The sequence below is a fragment of the Bubalus bubalis genome, chromosome 5 (genome assembly GCF_019923935.1).
Source record: "Bubalus bubalis isolate 160015118507 breed Murrah chromosome 5, NDDB_SH_1, whole genome shotgun sequence".
Lineage (NCBI taxonomy): Eukaryota > Metazoa > Chordata > Mammalia > Artiodactyla > Bovidae > Bubalus > Bubalus bubalis.
In genome coordinates this window covers 10108802-10127793 of record NC_059161.1, presented here as the reverse complement: position 1 = coordinate 10127793, position 18992 = coordinate 10108802, and the positions used below count along the sequence as shown (strand labels likewise).

Here is an 18992-nt window from a genome sequence, read left to right as displayed (position 1 = left end):
CACGCAAGGGTTTTGAGACTTCTGTGGAATTAGCTGCTTGTAAGACATTGCTTCATCTGGCTTCAAAAGCTATGATGGAGCCCTAAGAAAGTCCTGTCATTTACAGGCAAATCTTAATACTTTGATTTCTCTTTGTTAGAAGCCCAACCCAAGAATTCCGCTTGGGAATTTTTCAGATATGACAAATGATTGCTTCTCTAGAAATAGTCTGTACTAAAATGAGTCCTCATTTCTTTTGTCTCTCACACTCAAAAGGAACAAAAATCCAAAGACAGAAATCAGTATTGTGTTCTCTCTGTTTGGGTGATGAACGTGTGGCTCCCTCACTGCCAACTTCCAACACTCCCGAGATGGTCCTTCCTGAAACACAGGACTTGATCTGCTGCACACTCTGCCCCGGAGCCCCTCCTGCCTCCCAGCTGTTGTCGGAGTCAGAGAGAGGGGAAGCAGAGGAGGAACAAGATGAAGCGTGGTAACAAAGGGACCGTGACCAAGTGTACCATGCGTTATCTGTGAAGGTATCACACTCTCCAGAGATTTCCTCCAATGGTCTATGTGATGTGCAGATAAGCCCTGTGGTTCCCTTTGCTATTTAATACATCAGATCAGAGTCTCAGAATTCTCAGAAATCACTTTTCCCCCTAACACAACCCCTTTTATCTTTCATATCTCCCTTTAAATATGATGTGAAAGAGTTGTGTAAACCAACCCTCAAAGTAATAGTGCAGCGAAATCAGGTGAAAGGCCATTAATAGATTGAATTAGAAAATTGTTTAAGGCAATGTGTTTTTGTTTGTTTTTTAGTTTATTTAAAAAAAATTTAGTTTGTTATTAAAACAAGCACATAAAGAAACCACTTGGAAATTCCCTTGTGGTCCAGTGGTTAGGACTCGGTGCTTTCACTGCCGGGGCTGGGTTCAATCCCTGGTCGTGGAACTAAGATTCTGCAAGCTGCACCACAAAAAAACAAAGCAAACAGAATTCACTATATGCCTAGAATGGTACAAAAATACTTCCCTATAAGTGTTGAAATATAACCGTATCAACTTATTTGCAGAAAGTGAAGTCGCTCAGTCATGTCCGACTCTTTGCAACCCCATGGACTGTAGCCTACCATGCTCCTCCATCCATGGGATTTTCCAGGCACAAGTACTGGAGTGGGTTGCAAGATAATAGTAATAAAATACTAATAGTTACTATGTCATTGAGTGCTTCCTGTGTGCCAAGAACACGCTAAAAACTTCACGTGCATCATCTCATTTAATCCTCAAAACCATGCATGAGGTGGGAGCTATTATCTCCATTCTCAGGATACAGAGATAAAGGTAAGACAGTGTACATGCCCAGCCACCTTCCTGGGGGTCTGCAGACAATACTCGGTGAAGCGAGGTGGTGTGACTGAAAACTCTGCCTCCACCCCTACCCATCAGTTCAGTTCAGATCAGTCGCTCAGTCGTGTCTGACTCTTCACGACCCCATGGACTGCAGCACACCAGGCCTCCCTGTCCATCACCAACTCCCAGAGTTTGCTCAAACTCATGTCCATAGAGTCGGTGATGCCATCCAGCCATCTCATCCTCTGTCGTCCCCTTCTCCTCCAGCCTTCAATCTTTCCCAGCAACAGGATCTTTTCCAGTGAGACAGTTCTTCACATGAGGTGGCCAAAGTATTAGAGTTTCAGCTTCAACATCAGTCCTTCCAATGAATATTCAGGACTGATTTTCTTTAGAATGGACTGGTTGGATCTCCTTGCAGTCCGAGGGACTCTCAAGAGTCTTCTCCAACACCACAGTTCAAAAGCATCAATTCTTCTGCGCTCAGCTTTCTTCACAATCCAACTCTCACATCCATACATGACCACTGGAAAAACCATAGCCTTGGCTAGACGGACCTTTGTTGGCAAAGTAATGTCTCTGCTTTTTAACATGCTGTCTAGGTTGGTCATAACTTTTCTTCCAAGAGTAAGTGTTTTTTAATTTCATGGCTGCAATCACCATCTGCAGTGATTTTGGAGCCCCCCAAAAATAAAGTCTGCCCCTCCCCATGACACAGAGCAAAGGGCCCTTGCCTTGGGTCGCAGTGTCCTTGCCATTACGCCACAGCTCCCTCGTGCACTCTTTTTTTTTTTAATGACATGTAACAACATATAGTAACAACAAACATTTCTAAATTTCCCAGGAGTTATGAGCAGCATCTAAGAAATTGCTCAAAATGGTTTTAAAAAGTTGATTATCTTAAGGAGATTGCATGTGTATTTCCACTGTTAATTACTTGAGAAATATAAATCATAATAGCCAACCATTACTTCATGGCAGGAAGTTAACAGTCCTGCCCATTCAAGATTACAGTTATAAATTCTGAATTGGCCAACTGTGAATTAATAAGCTTTCAAAGCAACTTCCAGACAATTGAGTTATCAAGTTTTTCAGAGAAGTATGTGGCACACATTTAAATCATTGCCCTCTTTGGTGACATGTTCATGATATTAATTTAAGTTATAAAAGAGGGATTCCCTGGGAGTTCAGTGGTTAGGACTCTGTGCTTCCACTGCAGTCTGAATGGGTTCAATCCCTGGTCAGGGAACTAAGATCCCACAAGCTGTGAATAATAATAATAAAAGAAATAATTCTACTTGACTAAAAATTATGTCAGTTTTCCGAATACATGTAGCATCTGTTACAAAGATAGTGTTTAGAAAACATTAAACTGACTTCATTTCATTTTCCCAGTTAAACTTTATTGTCTCCTGGTCTTCCACATCTAAGGCTGAGCGCTGAGTCTTACTGCACCCCAGTAATGAGGGGGAAGCACCAGCCCCACCTGGAACAAAGGACCGTGGAAGAGTTGTGCCTCTTTTTTTTTGGCTGTTCTTGTCTTCATTGCATTGCTGGAATTTCTCTAGTGTGGCTCATGGGCTCCAGGATCCCCAGGCTCAGTAGTTGTAGCTCGTGGGTTTAGTTGCCCCAGGTATGTGGGATCTTGGGTCTCTGACGAGGGATTGAACCTGTGTCTCCTACATTGTAAGGCAGATTCTTAACCGCTGGACCACCAGGGAAGTCCCCAACTTGAGTCACAAGGCAAGTCCTGAACACCATATTTTTTGGGTAGAGAAAAGGATTTTCTAATTCCATTAGCCTCCATATACCACATTAAGAGTCAGGTCCGGTGGGCTGGTTATTAGCACAGTCTAGGACAGAAGGCAGGTGAGGAATCTTGGCCCATTCTGTCCCCAGTGAACTGTGGAAAGATGAGGAGGGTGAAGCTGGCAGGCTCAGAGCCCGACTTCTCCTCTCTGGGCGGCGGTCTAGACCGACTCCAGGAGGACAGAGTCTGGAAGATGCTGTCTCTGTGCTCTTTGCACCGAGATAAGACAGAAGGGTAAAATCAGCGCCGAGGTGGTGCTCCACAATCCAGCCCCTGACCCTGTCTCAGCTCTGTTGTCTCACAGAAGGCGTTTGGAGTTCTCCACATGCCACGTGAAGGATTGTAGGAGCAGCCAGCCAGTGGGGGTGGCTGGCAGCCTACTGTGGGGTACCAGGCAGGAAGTCATTCCAAACTGCCTTAATTTTTATAGTTTTATGATGCATTTATTTTCTACTGACTATTCCTCTGCCACTTATTATTTTTGCAGAAAGTTCTTGGCTACTTTTTTTCTTATCCCCATATGAACTTTAACATCCGATGCCCCCCTCCAAAAAAAAAAATTTTGTTGGTATTTTGGGGGAACTGCATTAATTTTATAACTTATTTTTTAAGGAAGATGGACAGATTAATTCTTATCTAAGAACTTTGTATGATCTGGTTTTTTTTTAAGGCCTATTGCTAACATGACTCTGCTTGATTATTAGATTTCAAAGCCCTTGGCCTATTAATCTGTCTTGAAGTCACTTTGGAACACCATATACTCCTCTCTTGTTTTTAGGAATTACAGGGTGTTATTGTGATTTGTCAGAGAAGGCGATGGCACCCCACTCCAGGACTCCTGCCTGGAAAATCCCATGGACAGAGGAGCCTGGTGGGCTGCAGTCCATGTGGTTGCTAAGAGTTGGACACGACTGAGCGACTTCACTTTCACTTTTCACTTTCATGCATTGGAGAAGGAAATGGCAACCCACTCCAGTGTTCTTGCCTGGAGAATCCCAGGGACGGCGGAGCCTGGTGGGCTGCCATCTATGGGGTCGCACAGAGTTGGACACAACTGAAGCGACTTAGCAGCAGCAGCAGCAGCAGCAGCACTGTGATTTGTTTGTTTATGAGTTGCTATACAGTAAGTCCCCTATATATGAACCTTCAAGTTATGGACTTTCAAGGACTCAAACTTGTGTTCTCAAATCCAATCACATAAGTTAGTTCACGTGTCAGGCGTACATTGACATGTGTGTACTTCCTCTGCAGGTGGTTGTGATTTGTGTACTTCACTGTATTGTACTGTATGGACGCAGTAGTACAGCATCTTTATTTCAAGCTAGATCTGCAAGAGGGTGGCTTCTCTGTGCAATGTGAGGAGCTTACTAATGAAGACCCAATGGAACTGGAGGCCCGGAGAAAGGATGAAGAGAGACCGAGAGGAAGGAGAAGTAACTGAAGAACCAAAGAGATGCACGACGCAGGAGATGGAAGGAGATTTTCTTGAAGGCATTTTTAGTTGTTGAATCACAGGACCCAAATGTGGAACAGCACACAAAGTTCGCAGCAACCATTCAGAATGCAGTCCAGTGCTACTGCGTCATCCATGACAAGGGAAAAAGAGCTACTACCCAGGCATTACTGGATCATTTTTTCAAGAGGCTAGAGAGAATTGAATCCAGCAAGGAGCCAGAACCTGTGCCATCAACATCAAATGAGAGTGAAAGTGCAGCCTGCCCTCCGTCTCCTGTCGCTGCCGATCCTTCAGTTCTGCCATCTCCCACCGCCTCCCCAGTCAGTAACTCTTGTCGCCTCTTGACTCCGTGCCAGTCTTGTGTGCCAGCTGTTGTACTGTACTGCGTACTTTTTAAGGTACTGTGCTGTAAGATTAAAAGCATTTTATTTATTTTTTGTGTTTTCTTTTTGTGTATTATTTGTGTGAGAAGTATTACAAACCCATTACAATACAGTACTATATAGCCAAGTGTGTTAGTTGAGTACCTAGGCTAACTTTCTTGAACTCAGGAACAAATTGGACTTAAGAACGCACTCTCAGGATGGAACTCTTTTGTATGTAGGGACTTATTGTATAACAAATCATCCCCCAAATAGTGGCTTAAAACAACCAAATGGTTACTTGCTCACAGTTCTGCAATCTGAGCTGGGCTCAGCTGGATGGTTTTTCTGGTCTTCATGCTGGTGGTCACTCATGTGGCTGCATTCAGCCGGCAGGTTGGCTGGAGGCTGGGTTCATTTGGAACTTGGGATGGTCAAGCATCTCTCTTTCCCTATAGTGTCAGTGACTCTCTCTTTCCAAATGGACTTCCCATGTGATTTCTCCAGCAGGGTAGCTGATCTCTTTACACAGTAGCTCAAGGATCTTCAAACTACAAAAGCAGAAGCGTCCAGGTCTTCTTGGATGTAAGCCTGGAACTGGCACAACACGACCTGTACTATGTTCTTTTTTGGATAGATATAGGGACCACTGCAATGGACATTTTTGTTTTACTTTACAGTCTACTAGACTGTACAGTAGTGTACTAGGCTCTACGACTACTACTAGACTACTATTGTAGACTGTACTAGGCTGTACTAGACTGTACTGTAGGCGGGAGGAGAAGGGGCCGACACAGGATGAGATGTTGATGGCATCACCGACTCGATAGACATTAGTTTGAGCAAGTTCCAGGAGTTGGTGATGGACAGGGAAGCCTGGCGTGCTGCAGTCCACGGGGTCACAAAGAGTCGGACATGACTGAACGACTGAACTGAACTGAGACTGCACTGTATTCTATTAAAGTAGGTCCTGGGCCAAGTCAAGTTTAAGAAGGGGTTTGAGGGTGGGGGCTCTACAAGGGTATGAATGCTGGGAGACGCAGTTCATGATGGGCCACTGAAATGATGGGCTACCACAATAGTCTTAAAATTCTTCAACGGGCACTAAATCCCCAGGATCTAACCCAGTGCTTGGCATCTGTTGAATGAATACTGCTGAAGCATCTGGCTGATGCGGCATGTATAAGCAGCCCCACTGGAATGTGGAAACTCAGGTTCTGAAGGCAAGGTCTGAGTGAGCAGCCACCTGCAAAATCACACAACAGCACCATTTGTTTGCTGATGCGTTGAGGTATGTGGGGCCTCCCGCACATCTGTGAGACACCATCCTCCTCAAAAGGCATCACCGATTATTATATCCTTCTTGAGAATCTATTCAAAATACACATGAGACAATAAATAAATTGCAGCACTTACATTCTGTGGAAACAAAGGGGAAGTTCTTTGAGGAGAGTGGTTAGCGTGGAAGGAGGCCAGAGATTTCACTGTTCTGGTTAGTCAAGGAAGATTTCCTGGAAGAGGTGGTTTCAGGAACTCTACGAATAATGGGAAAAGATTGAGGTCAACTGGGGGATATTCTGAACAAGTGATACGATCTTAAAAAAAATCCAAGACGCCAGAATAAGATGGATGAAAGGAATGACAAACAGCTGTTTGCAAACAGTGAAAGGCCAATTCGGGAAGGAGTTAGGCGGAACAGTCCAGCCACTGCCTGCAAAAGCTGAGCAGTGCCTGGGACATTTCTGCAAAGGCTGAGCATTGCTGCAAAGCTTGAGTCTGAAACTTGCTGTCACTACACTGGGACCCTCTTCCATCTGTCTTCCCCGTTACTTCTAGAGGATTCAGGTCAAGGCACAGAGGTGTATATGGCTGGATCTCTCAGGCTCCTGGGTAGCAGTGCACAGCCTCAAAGAGTGTGTAAAACTGGCTTCCCTGGAAGAAAAGGAGACCAGGAGGAGGCAAGATGTGAGAGGCCCCGGTCAGCTACAATTCTGGGCCATGTTGAGTAAAGCAGCCCCCGTGAAACCAGAGCTCCTTGAAGAACGGAATCCTCTGGGCTGCCCTCCTGCCAGGAATGCACAGTGAGGGGCAGAGTGAGGTCCCGCAGGCCTGTTCTTTGTGACCCTTCCTTTCGTGATGAATGCGGGGGGAAGTGACCGGGGAGTGGGCAGGAGGCCTGTGTTAGTTTTCCTGCTCCATCCTCCTCCCCCGAGTAACCAGCCAATTCCTAGAACTGCCTTTGCCATTTGTGGCTCTTATTAGCAACCACACTCTTGAGTCAGACAACCAGTAATGCTGTCTGAAAACCAGTAAATATTTGCCGTATGTAGAATCCTAAGCCAGGCTCCAGGAGAGGGCACATAAAGTCAGAAGTGAGAGGAAGGCCCAAAGGTCATCTGATCTAGCCCTGTGCTCTCAGAAAGGAGAATAAGCAGGTCAACCAGTTGTCAGGAAAAATAGCCTCTTTGAAGGTTTCAGGGAGACTGCAACTCTTTGAGGTATAAATAAAATAACTGGAAAAGAGACTCAATGCCAAAGAGAAAGAGCCTTATGATTTACTCCAGAGAAGAGCAGGTTGAGGGTGGAGTAGTTTGTTTAGTTCTGTGGAAGATTCTCAGGCAGGGGAGACTTGCCAGTGATCCTCTGCCTCTGCTGGGGACAGAACAAGAGGAAATGAGTTTGAAGGACAGCATGTGGAACCGAAAATAAACATGAACTGCTGACCATCAGCGGAATTAGGTCCTGGAACACTGAGGGTGGGTAGAGACTCTTCATTAAAAAAAAAAGAAATCTATCAGGTATACTTTGTCTAAACAGGAATCAGAAAGGATCTAGAACAATCTTGCCAAGGTCTTTCAATGCTATCAGCAGTTCTTATTGAGTAAAGGGATTATGGGCAAATTGATTACAATAAATTATTTTAATTAATTATTAATTAAATATATAATAGTTTGTTATTGATTATCAGTGAGTATTGCCATTGTTATTTTCTAATTTTCTATGATAATTGTTTCATTTTTGTAATGAGAAAAGAATTTTTATTAAAATTTTATTAAAATTCTGATCTTCTGTGACTTAAATATTTATAGCTCAATTTTTAATAAAAACTGGAATTGCTTGGTGTGTGAAATTGCACACACAGGAAATATAAAACTTCAGTTACTTTTATGTAGGTAAGTGTCTGAAACTTGCCTGGAACTTCCTATTTTAAAAATAACATGGTATAGTATCCAGATATTTAGATATTTTTTAAAGTTCTTTTGTATTATACAGTTTCCTGAAACTTCCACTTTGCCTGAAAAAGTGAAAGGTTTTTTTTCCTTCCAGTTTTCTTGAAGTATAATTGAAATACAGCACTGTATAAGTTTAAGGTGTAAGAAGTAAATGTTTGAAACTTAGTGGAGAGTTGTCCATTTCCATGCATAAGAAAATGCATCAGCTGTTTTGCTACTGTGGGAATATTTCATGTGTCACTGATGCAGAAATCACTTTGTAGCACGAGTTTAACAGTATTCTGAATAATTCATCCTTCCAATCTTGTGTAGGAGATATTTCTGCTCAACGAATTGGAAGTTTTTCTAATGTACCACTTTTGGTGAATTTGGTTGTTCAAGATGGAATTTTAACAAATGTTCACTATGTGAGCTAGAATGTTACTACCGGAGAGGCACATCGCCTACCAGCCAAGGCACAGGCATAAAGAAACGACAAGACAGGCCTGGCCTGAATCACTAACGGGAGAGCCCATCACTCGTTTCCCAGATGCGTGCACTTTGATACCAAGCCACCCATCATCTGACACGTGTTAGAGTGCGATGGAAGAGGGCCATCACTTCCACTTGGAATGATTAAGAAGGTCTCCACAGAGGATGCATTTGAGCCACATTTCATTTATTTATTTATTTATGACTGTGCTGGGTCTTTGCTGTGCCTGGGTTTTCTCTAGTTGTGATATGCAGGTTGCTCATTGCAGTGACTTCGCCTGTTGCAGAGCACCAGCTCTAGGCTTGAGGGCTTAGCTGCCCCACAGCAGGTGGGATCTTCTTGGACCAGGGATCGAACCCATATCCCTTACATTGGCAGGTGGACTCAACCATTGGGTCACCAGGAAAGTCCCTGAGCCACACTTTAAATGTAAGTAGGATTTGGTTGACAAAGTACATTCTAGGCAGAAGCAATGGCATGGGCGAAGATGAGATGTGCTGGCAGGGACCATCTTAGCTGGGACATACTAGGATAATACCGAGCCATTGACATAGCTGGATTTGTTACATCAGAAGTATGCCATGAGCTTTAAAAGTTGGGTTAAGGTTTAGGATGGTATTTGTCAGAAAGTGGGGAGGTTTTAGAGGTTTATGACCTAAGTGTGTGTATAATTGCTTGTGGCACTCTGCTAGATGGAGACATACAAGGACATCTATCCAGAAACATATTCCTGGCTGCTCTATTCAGAGGCATTGGCAGGGTTCACTTCATGTGTGAAAACAAAAACAAAAAAACAGAAATGAGTAGAAAAAGCAATAGGTTTGAATAATCGGTAAAGTCTCAACATGTTTTAAAGGGTACAATTTGAGAGGAAGGAAAATATTTAATTTGATCCTCAGTCTTACTATATAACTCAGGGAAATGCAGATCGAGACCACAATACAACAGCATTTCCCACCTCCTAGACAGGCAAAGATTTAGGTATCTGATGACTAATAGAACAACTAAACAAAGGTCAATGAGGATATAGAACTCAAGCAACATGGTCAAAGCAGTATTTATAGAACACCCTACCCAACAGCTGCAGAATGCACATTCATTTCAAGTGCCCATGAAACATACACCAGGTTAGACTATATCCTGGGTCATAAAACAAACCTCTGCAAATTAAAGAGAATTTTAACTATAGAGAGTATATTCTCTGACTACATTGCAATCAAACTAGAAAGCAATAGCAGAAAGATAACAGGAAAATCTTCAACCACTTGGAGTAAACACTATTCTAAATAATTCATGAGTCAAATAGGAAATTTCAAGGGAAATTTTTAAAATTCCTTGAACTAAATGGAAATGAAAATATGATATATCAAAATTTGCTTGACATATCTAAAATGATGCCAAGAGGGAAATTTATGCAGTAAATGTGTCAAACTTTCAACTAAAGGACCTAGAAAAGAGCAAAATAAGTCCAATCAAGCAGAGAGAAGGGAAAAGTTAAAAACAGAAAAATGATAGAGAAAACCACAAAAACAAAAAGACGATTCTTTGGAAAGATTAACAAAATTGACAAATCTCTAGCAAGACTGACCAAGAAGGAAAAAAAAGAGAGAAAATACAGATGACCAATGTCAGGAATGAAACAGAGAACATTACCTGAGAACCTCCAGGCTCAAAAGAATAATAAAGGAATATTATGAACAATAACATATACAAAGATTTGACAACTTGGGTGAAATAGACTCATTCCTCAAAAAATATGAACTACCACAACTCAATAAGCAAGAGATAATTTTAATAGCCTTATAACTATTGAAGGAATTGGCTTCATAATTCTAAAACTTATGAAAAGGAACCTCCACATATGGATGGTTTCACCAGAGAATTCTATTAAACATTTAAGACAGAATTTTAGAAAAATTTTTAAAACAATTTTTAAAATTTATTTTTTTTGAAATATAGTTGATATACAATGTTGTATTAGTTTCCGGTGTACAGTAAAGTGATCAGTTACCTACATATGTATTCTTTTTACATGTATATAATAGGCTTTCTACATGTATATGTTCTGTTTTTAATATTCTTTTCCCACATGTGCTGTGTTGTACTTAGTTCCTCAGTCATGACTGCCTCTTTGTGACCCTATGGGCTGTAGCCTGCCACACTCCTCTGTCAATGGGATTTCCCACCAAAAATACTGGAGTGAGTTGCCATTTCCTTCTCCAGGGGCTCTTCCCAACCCAGGGGTCAAACCCATATCTAATTGCATCTCCTGCACTATAGGCAGATTTTTCACCGCTGAGCCACCAGGGAAGCCCTTTTCCCATATACGTTATTACAAAATAATTAGTATGGTTCCCTATGCTTACAGTACGTCCTTGTTGGTTATCTATTTTATATGTAAGAATGTGCATATGTTACTCCCAAATTCCTAATTTATTCCTCGCCTCACATTTCTCCTTTGGTAATCGTAAGTTTTTTTCTAGGTTTGTGCGTCTATTTCTCTTTGTAAATAAGTTCATTTGTATCATTTTTTTAGATTCCACATATAAGTGATATCATATGGCATTTGCCTTTGTCTTTGACTTCCTTCACTTAGTATGATAATCTCTAAGTCTATCCATGGTGCTACAAATGGCATTATTTCACTCTTTTTTATGGCTGAGTAGTATTCCATTATATATATGTGTACCACACCTTTTTTTTGCCATGCTGAGCAGCTTGCAGGATTTTAGTTACCGCACCAGGAATTGAATTCGGGGCATCAGCAGTGAAAGCTTGGAGTCCTAGCAACTGGGCCACCAGGGAATTTCCTGTACCACATTTTCTTTATCCATTCTTCTGTTGATGGACATTTAGATTGCTTCCAAGTCTTGGCTATTGGAAACAGTGCTGCAATGAACATTGAGGTACATGGATCTTTTTGAATTATGGTTTTCTTCTGATAAATGCCCAGGATTAAGGCAAAATTAATACCAATTCTATACAGTCTCTTCAAGAAAATAGAAGAGGGGGACATTTTCCATTTTATCTTACGAAGCTAGTAATACTAATACCAAAACCAGACAAAGTCCATACAAAATAAAGAAAAATACAGACCAATATCCTCCATGGATACAGAAAAAAAATATATATTAGCAAGTAGAAATCAGCAATACATAAAAATGAATTACACACCATGACTAAACAGAGTTTGTTCCAGACAGACAAGGTAGTTTCAGTACTTGAAGATTAATTGGTGTAATCCACCATTTTAATAGACTGAAAAAGAAAAATCTCATGATTATATCATTTGATGCAGAAAAAGTGCTTGACAAAATTCAACAATTCATGATAGAAACTCCCAGAAAAATTAGGAATAAAGGGCATGCATGCATGCATATTAAGTTGCTTCACTTGTGTCCATCTCTTTGGCATCCTATGGACTGTGCCCTGCCAGGCTCCCCTGTCCATGGGATTCTCCAGACAAGAATACTGCAGTGAGTTGCCATGCCCTCCTCCAGGGGATCTTCCCAGCCTAGGGGGACTTCCTCAATTTGATAAAGAATAGCTACAAAAAAACACTACAGCTAACATTACAATTAACATGATGAAAGACCAAAAGCTTTACCCTCTAGGATCTGGGACAAGGCAAGAAGGTTTGCTCTCACAGCTTTTATTAACATTTTATTAACTTTTATTAACTGGAAATTCTTGTCAGTGCAAATAAGATAAGAAAAAAAAAAAAAGCAGATCAGAAAGGAAGAAATGAAACTACCGTTATTGGAGGTGACATGATTGTTTACATAGAAAATCCCAAAGAATCTGCAAAAAATTCCTAAACTAATAGGTAAGTTCAGCAAGTTCATAGGACACAAGATAAATCTAGAAAGAGCAAATAAACACACGGACACTGAAGTTAAAAATATAATACCTTTTATAACCACTCAAGGGAGAAGGGAATGGCACCCCACTCCGGTACTCTTGCCTGGAAAATCCCATGGACAGAGGAGTCTGGTAGGCTGCAGTCCATGGGGTCGCTAAGAGTCAGACACGACTGAGCAACTTCGCTTTCACTTTTCACTTTCATGCATTGGAGGAGGAAATGGCAACCCACTCCAGTGTTCTTGCCTGGAGAATCCCAGGGACGGGGGAGCCTGGTGGGCTGCCGTCTATGGGGTCACACAGAGTCGGACACGACTGAAGCGACTTAGCAGCAGCAGCAGCAGCATAACCACTCAAAGAAAAAAGAGAAATACGTGTTAATCTAACAAAACATGTAGAGAACTTGTAGCTAAAAGTTATAAAATGATGATGAAAGAAATAAAAAATCTAAATGGAGAGACATACTGTGCTCATGGATTGGAAGACTCAACCTAGTAAAGATATCAATTCTCCCCAAATTTATATATAGGTATAATGCAATTCCTGTCAAGATCCCAGCAAGATTTTTTGGTGGATATATACAAGATTGTTCTAAAATTTGTATGGGATGACAAAGAAACTAGAATAGCTAAAATAACCTTGAAAAAGAAGGAGAAAGTAGGAGGAATCGATTTATCAAATTTCAAGACTTATTATTGATATATAGAGATAGTAATCAAGACAGTGGTATTGGCAGAGAAATAGATACATATGTAAGTAGAACAGAGAACCCAGAAATAGACTCATACAAATACAGCTGGCTGATTTTATAAGTTTTTCAGCATTATATTTATTTATTTATTTGGCCGCTTTGGGTCTTAGGTGCAGCACATGTGATCTTTGTTGCATCATGTGGTATCTTGAACACGGAACACAGGTTCTCTAGTTAACAGTTGCTCTAAGGTATGTGGGATCTTAGTTCCCTGACCAGGGATCAAAGCTGTGTTCCCTGCATTGCAAGACAGATTCTTAACCACTGGACCACCAGGGAAGCCCCTTGGCCAGCTGATTTCTGATAGTGATGCAAGAGCAATATGGTGGAAGAAAGTCTGTCTTTCCAACAATGGTGCTGGAGCAATTGTACATCTATAGATTAAAAAGAAAAAATGAACATCAACCTAAGACTTCACCTAACAGAAAAATTAATGTGGATCATACACTTAGATATAAAACATAAAACCATGCAACATTTAAGAAAAAAATAAGAGAGAATCTTTAGGATCTAGGGATAAAGAGTTCTTAGACTCAATACCAATAGTGTGATCCACAAAAAAGAAAAATTGATAAATTTGCCTTAATAAAAATTAACAATTATATTCTGCAAAAGAACTTGATAAAAAATGAAAAGACAAGATTCAGAGTAGGAGAAAATAGTTGCAAACCACATATCTGAATAAGGACTAGTATCTAGTATATATGCAGAGCTCTCAAACATCAATAGCAAACCAACAACCCAATTATAAAATGGACAAAAGATGTAAAGAGAGAATTTACTGAAGAACGTATAGGGATGGCAAATAAATACATGAAAAGATATTCAACATCATAGCCATTAGGGAAGCACAAATTAAAAACCACAGCGAGCTATCATTACACATTTATCGGAATGGTTAAAATAAAAATTAGTTACAACAACATGTGCTGGAGAACATGCTGAGAAATAATATCACTCATGCATTGCTGGTGGGAATTTAGAATGGTTCAGCTGTTCTGGAAAACACTTCATCAGTTCTTTAAAAACTAGACATTCAACTGTCTGTCTAGTTCAACGGTCTCACTCTTGGGCATTTTCCCTGAAGAGTAAAGATTTATGTTCACACAAAATCCTGTATACAGATGTTTGTAGTAGCTTTATTTTTCATATCCAAGAACTGGAAGCAACCCAGGTACCTGTCAATGCATTAGTGGTTAAATAAACTGTGGTACCATAAAATACTACTAAATATAAAATATATAAAAATACGTAAAATACCATAAAATACTACTCAGCCACAACAACTGCAAAAATGAACTATTGCTGATCCAGGTAACAACTTGGATAAATCTCCAGAGAATTATGCTGAGTGAAAAAAAGTGAATCTTAAAAGATTATATACTGCCTGACTATGTTTATATAAAACTCTTGAAATGAAAAAGTTATAGAAATAGAGATTTCTATACCAAAAGGTATGGGTGATCCTTGTGGTGATAGAAAAGTTCTGTATCTTGACTGTATCAGTGTCAATATCTGCTTGCAATATTTTACTATAGTTTTACAAGATTTTAGGAGAAACTGGGTAAAGGGCACATGGCATCTCAGACTTCCCTGGTGGTCCAGTGGTTAAGACTCTGCTTGCCTGGGGAATTAAGATCCTTTCTGCTGCATGACATGGCCAAAAAAAGGCAAATCTACAAATATCTCAAAATTTTAAAGTTTAACCAAAAAAAGCAACAAAATGATAAAACTTATGATATTTAAGGTAAGGAGGTAGATGGAGTAGGGATGAACTTGAAAGTAAATGAGAGGGATTGTCAGTGCTTTGGTTTTTTGATTAGATGATGGGTTTAGAAGTGTTTGCTATATTATTGGGCTCTTCTCTGATGGCTCAGTGGTAAAGATTCTGCCTGTAGTGCGACAGCTGCAGGAGACTCAAGTTCCATCCCTGAGTCTGGAAGATCCCCTGGAGGAAGGCATGGCAACCCACTCCAGTATTCTTGCCTGGAGAATCTCATGGACAGAGAAGCCTGGTGGGCTACAGTCCACGGGGTCGCAAAGAGTTGGACACGGCTGAAGAGACTTAGTGTACTGTATTATTAATATATAACTAAGTGACAAATAATTAAAAGAAGTCATGAACCAATGATGACAGAGTAAAAGGTACCAAGAATCAAGGTTGATCCAACTTTGTGTACCTGAGGTCTACTGGGGGGAAGTAACAAATGAGCTCCGTTCCTTATGAGAAGCAAACTTTAGGCAGCTTTCTTACACATACCAGAGGCTCTTTCTGCCATAAACAAGTCAACCGTAAGGGCAGTTGTTAAGAGGGAAAAGGGATTCCTTGAAACAGCCACAAACACCCATTTTGAGAGTTTGGGGAAATACCAAAGGTATTATCCTCTTTCTAATGAAGTTACTGCTTGCTGGTGGAAAGTCATTCATAGTTTATTCATTCAGCGGCTATGTGACCAGTGCGTGCTAGGCACAGCAAGAAGCTGGAGATGCCTTCAAAGAAATTACAAAGTAGTTGTGGAAAGTGGTCACTTCTATAGGAAATGAGTGAAATTATTTTTTTTTAAGTGAGTCATGAATGTCTTATTCATTGTTTTAAAGAGAATAATGAGCAATCTCTTCAGACACCAGGCTATTATCATTCCTACCGTATGCCATAATTTGGGGTTGCCTTCAGTTCAGTTCAGTTCAGTCGCTCAGTCATGTCCAACTCTGCGACCCCATGAATCGCAGCATGCCAGGCCTCCCTGTCCATCACCAACTCCTGGAGTTCACCCAAACTCATGTCCATAGAGTCGGTAATGCCATCCAGCCATCTCAGCCTCTGTCATCCCCTTCTCCTCCTGCCCCCAATCCCTCCCAGCATCAGAGTCTTTTCCAATGAGTCAACTCCTTGCATGAGGTGGCCAAAGTATTGGAGTTTCAGCTTTAGCATCATTCCTTCCAAAGAACACCCAGGACTGATCTCCTTTAGGATGGACTGGTTGGATCTCCTTGCAGTCCAAGGGACTCTCAAGAGTCTTCTCCAACACCACAGTTCAAAAGCATCAATTCTTTGGCACTCAGCTTTCTTCACAGTCCAACTTTCACATCTATACGTGACCAGTGGAAAAACCATAGCCTTGACTAGATGGACCTTTGTTGGCAAAGTAATGTCTCTGCTTTTGCATATGCTCTCTAGGTTGGTCATAACTTTCCTTCCAAGGAGTAAGCATCTTTTAATTTCATGGCTGCAATCACCATCTGCAGTGATTTTGGAGCCCCAAAATAATAAAGTCTGACACTGTTTCCATTGTTTCCCCATCTATTTCCCATGAAGTGATGGGACCAGATGCCATGATCTTAGTTTTCTGAATGTTGAGCTTTAAGCCAACTTTTTCACTCTCCTCTTTCACTTTCAGCAAGAGGCTTTTTAGTTCCTCTTCACTTTCTGCCATAAGGGTGGTGTCATCTGCATATCTGAGGTTATTGATATTTCTCCTGGCAATCTTGATTCCAGCTTGTGCTTCTTCCAGCCCAGCGTTTCTCATGATGTACTCTGCATATAAGTTAAATACTAGTATTTCACAACCTGTTAACACATTATTCTACTAGATGTCTTTCTGTGGGAAACAGAAGTGCAGGGGGAAAAAAAAAGAAAAATCAGTTACTTAATTTTTCTGTGACATATGCTAACATGATGCTTCTGAAAGTCATTAAGCACACTCACATCTGCCTTGATGGTCTGTGCTGGACCTTCTTTGGGGGCAACTCTTCTAATCCAAATGCTAGACGTCCCAGTGCAAATGTTCTTTATGTATTAATCAATTAAAGACTTAGTAAGTACATGTTCTGCCTGAGTTTGAATGCTAACTCTGCCATCTTTTTCTTGGTAATCTGGGAAAATTTCTTAAGCTCTCTGTGCCTCAATGCCCTCATTTCTAGTGCTGGTTATTCCTACAATGAGGCACTGAGTTGGGGAGGAGGGCAGAGGGGTACAGGAGACATTGCTTTTGCCTTCATGGAGCTTTTAATCTAGTAGGGGAAGACAGTAGGGCACTAATATATGAATAAGAATATTCATTGGAAGGGCTGAAATTGATGCTCCAATACTTTGGACACCTGATGTGAAGAGCCAACTCATTGGAAAAGACCCTGATGCTGGGAAAGGTTGAAGGCAGGAGGAGAAGGGGACAACAGAGGATGACATGATTAGATAGCATCACTGACTCAATGGACATGAATTTGAGCAAACTCCAGGAGATAGTGAAGAACAGGGAAGTCTGGTGTGCTCAGTCCATGAGGTCACAAAGAGTCAGACTTGACTTAGCAACTAAACAACAACAACAAAAACTGGAAAGACACATCAAACTGCTGGGGGAACTGGAGGCGATGATCACTTTTCATTTATCTATACTAGTTGAATCCCTTCTTTTTAAAGAGAGAGTGCATTCATGTATTTCTTTTGTAAATGAATATTTTTTAAAAAGCTTCCTAAAGAAGTTGAGTACTGGAGAGAAAAGGGATGTGTAGTTAATTCTTGGTTTTTCTGGCTGCACTGGGCCTTTGCTGCTGCTCGCACACTTTCTCTAGTTTGGCAGGCGGGGCTGCTCTTCATTCCTGGATGTGGGCTTCTCATTGCAGTGCTTTCTCTTGCTGCAGAGCACAGGGCTTTAGAGATGGTGAGCTCAGTAGTTGGGGCCCTTCAGCATGTGGAACTGTTCCGGACCAGGAATCACAGCGTGTCCCCTGCGTTGGCTGGTGGATTCTTAACCACTGGACCACCAGGGAAGTCCTGTAGTTAATTCTGATCATTAAGGAAAGTCTTCATGGAGGAAGAGATGATTCAGCTACTTTTGGAAAAAGGAGTAGATGTCCATCAGGTCAGCTGATTTAGGGGCGGGGAGGGGATGTGTATGGAAAAAGGAAGAGGGGAGCAGAAGGACAGGAGCCACAGGTCCTTGTGGCCTGGAAGACCACAAGCATGCTACTGCATGTGCATAAAGGGGTGAGGTGGGCCGAGGGGGCAGAGAAGGTTGGAGAGGTGGAGAGAGCCCTGTGAGGCCAAGTAGGATTGCTGGGCTTCATCCTCGTGACAAAGGGGAGCTGAGGATCAGCCCTGATTGGTCAGGTGGAAGGTGAGGAAGATGTCCAATGATTTCTGCTGGGCAGCTGGGCAGCTTTGGCACCAGACTGTGGGCCAGGACACAGAGAGGAGCATGCTTTGGTGGATGATAGACTTAGTGTGGATCTTGTGAGGCTGAGGTGTCTGTGGGATATCCCAAGAGAGAGGCCCAGGAGGGAGGTCTTGGTGCAGAAAGACAAACTGGAAATGAATGAGAATGTGAGGAGCTGGGCCAGGGATGGAGGGTAGAGCTCAGGGCAGCCATGACCAGAGGCAGCCAGAGCTGCAGAGATGAGAGAGACAGACAAAGGCAGATGGATACACAGAGAGACAGAACAAGGATATAAACCCAGTCGCTTAAATTCTCCAGCCACTATTCCAGAACCCTCTTTGACATCTGGGCCAAACACTGGCATCCCACCACGAGTAACTTCTTTACTTTTTCTGTCTCCTTCCCCCCATCCTGTTTCCTCCTTTGGCCTTTTTCTTTTTTCCTCTTTGCTTTGGAAGGGCCAATTCTACTTGCAGAAATAAGAAGATAACAAGCTAACATACTGAGATTAAGGATTCTCCCCAAATCTCTTCCCAACTTTTAGGACCATGGAGCCTAAA

At 41.6% G+C, this 18992-nt stretch overlaps 1 protein-coding gene across 2 annotated transcripts in view; it reads left to right on the top strand.

Moving 5' to 3' along the window:
* Nucleotides 1-18992, top strand: part of NSL1 (NSL1 component of MIS12 kinetochore complex) — a 70098-nt gene that overhangs the window by 47759 nt on the left and 3347 nt on the right. The window contains exon 6 of one of the 2 annotated variants that reach the window (XM_025285443.2): nucleotides 4396-5033. The exons of the other annotated variant lie outside the window; for it this stretch is intronic. Coding sequence (XP_025141228.2) covers nucleotides 4396-4503 — 108 coding nt within the window. The 3' untranslated portion in view covers nucleotides 4504-5033. Of the gene's footprint in view, nucleotides 1-4395; nucleotides 5034-18992 lie in introns of those variants that run through there. 2 annotated transcript variants of the gene reach the window in all.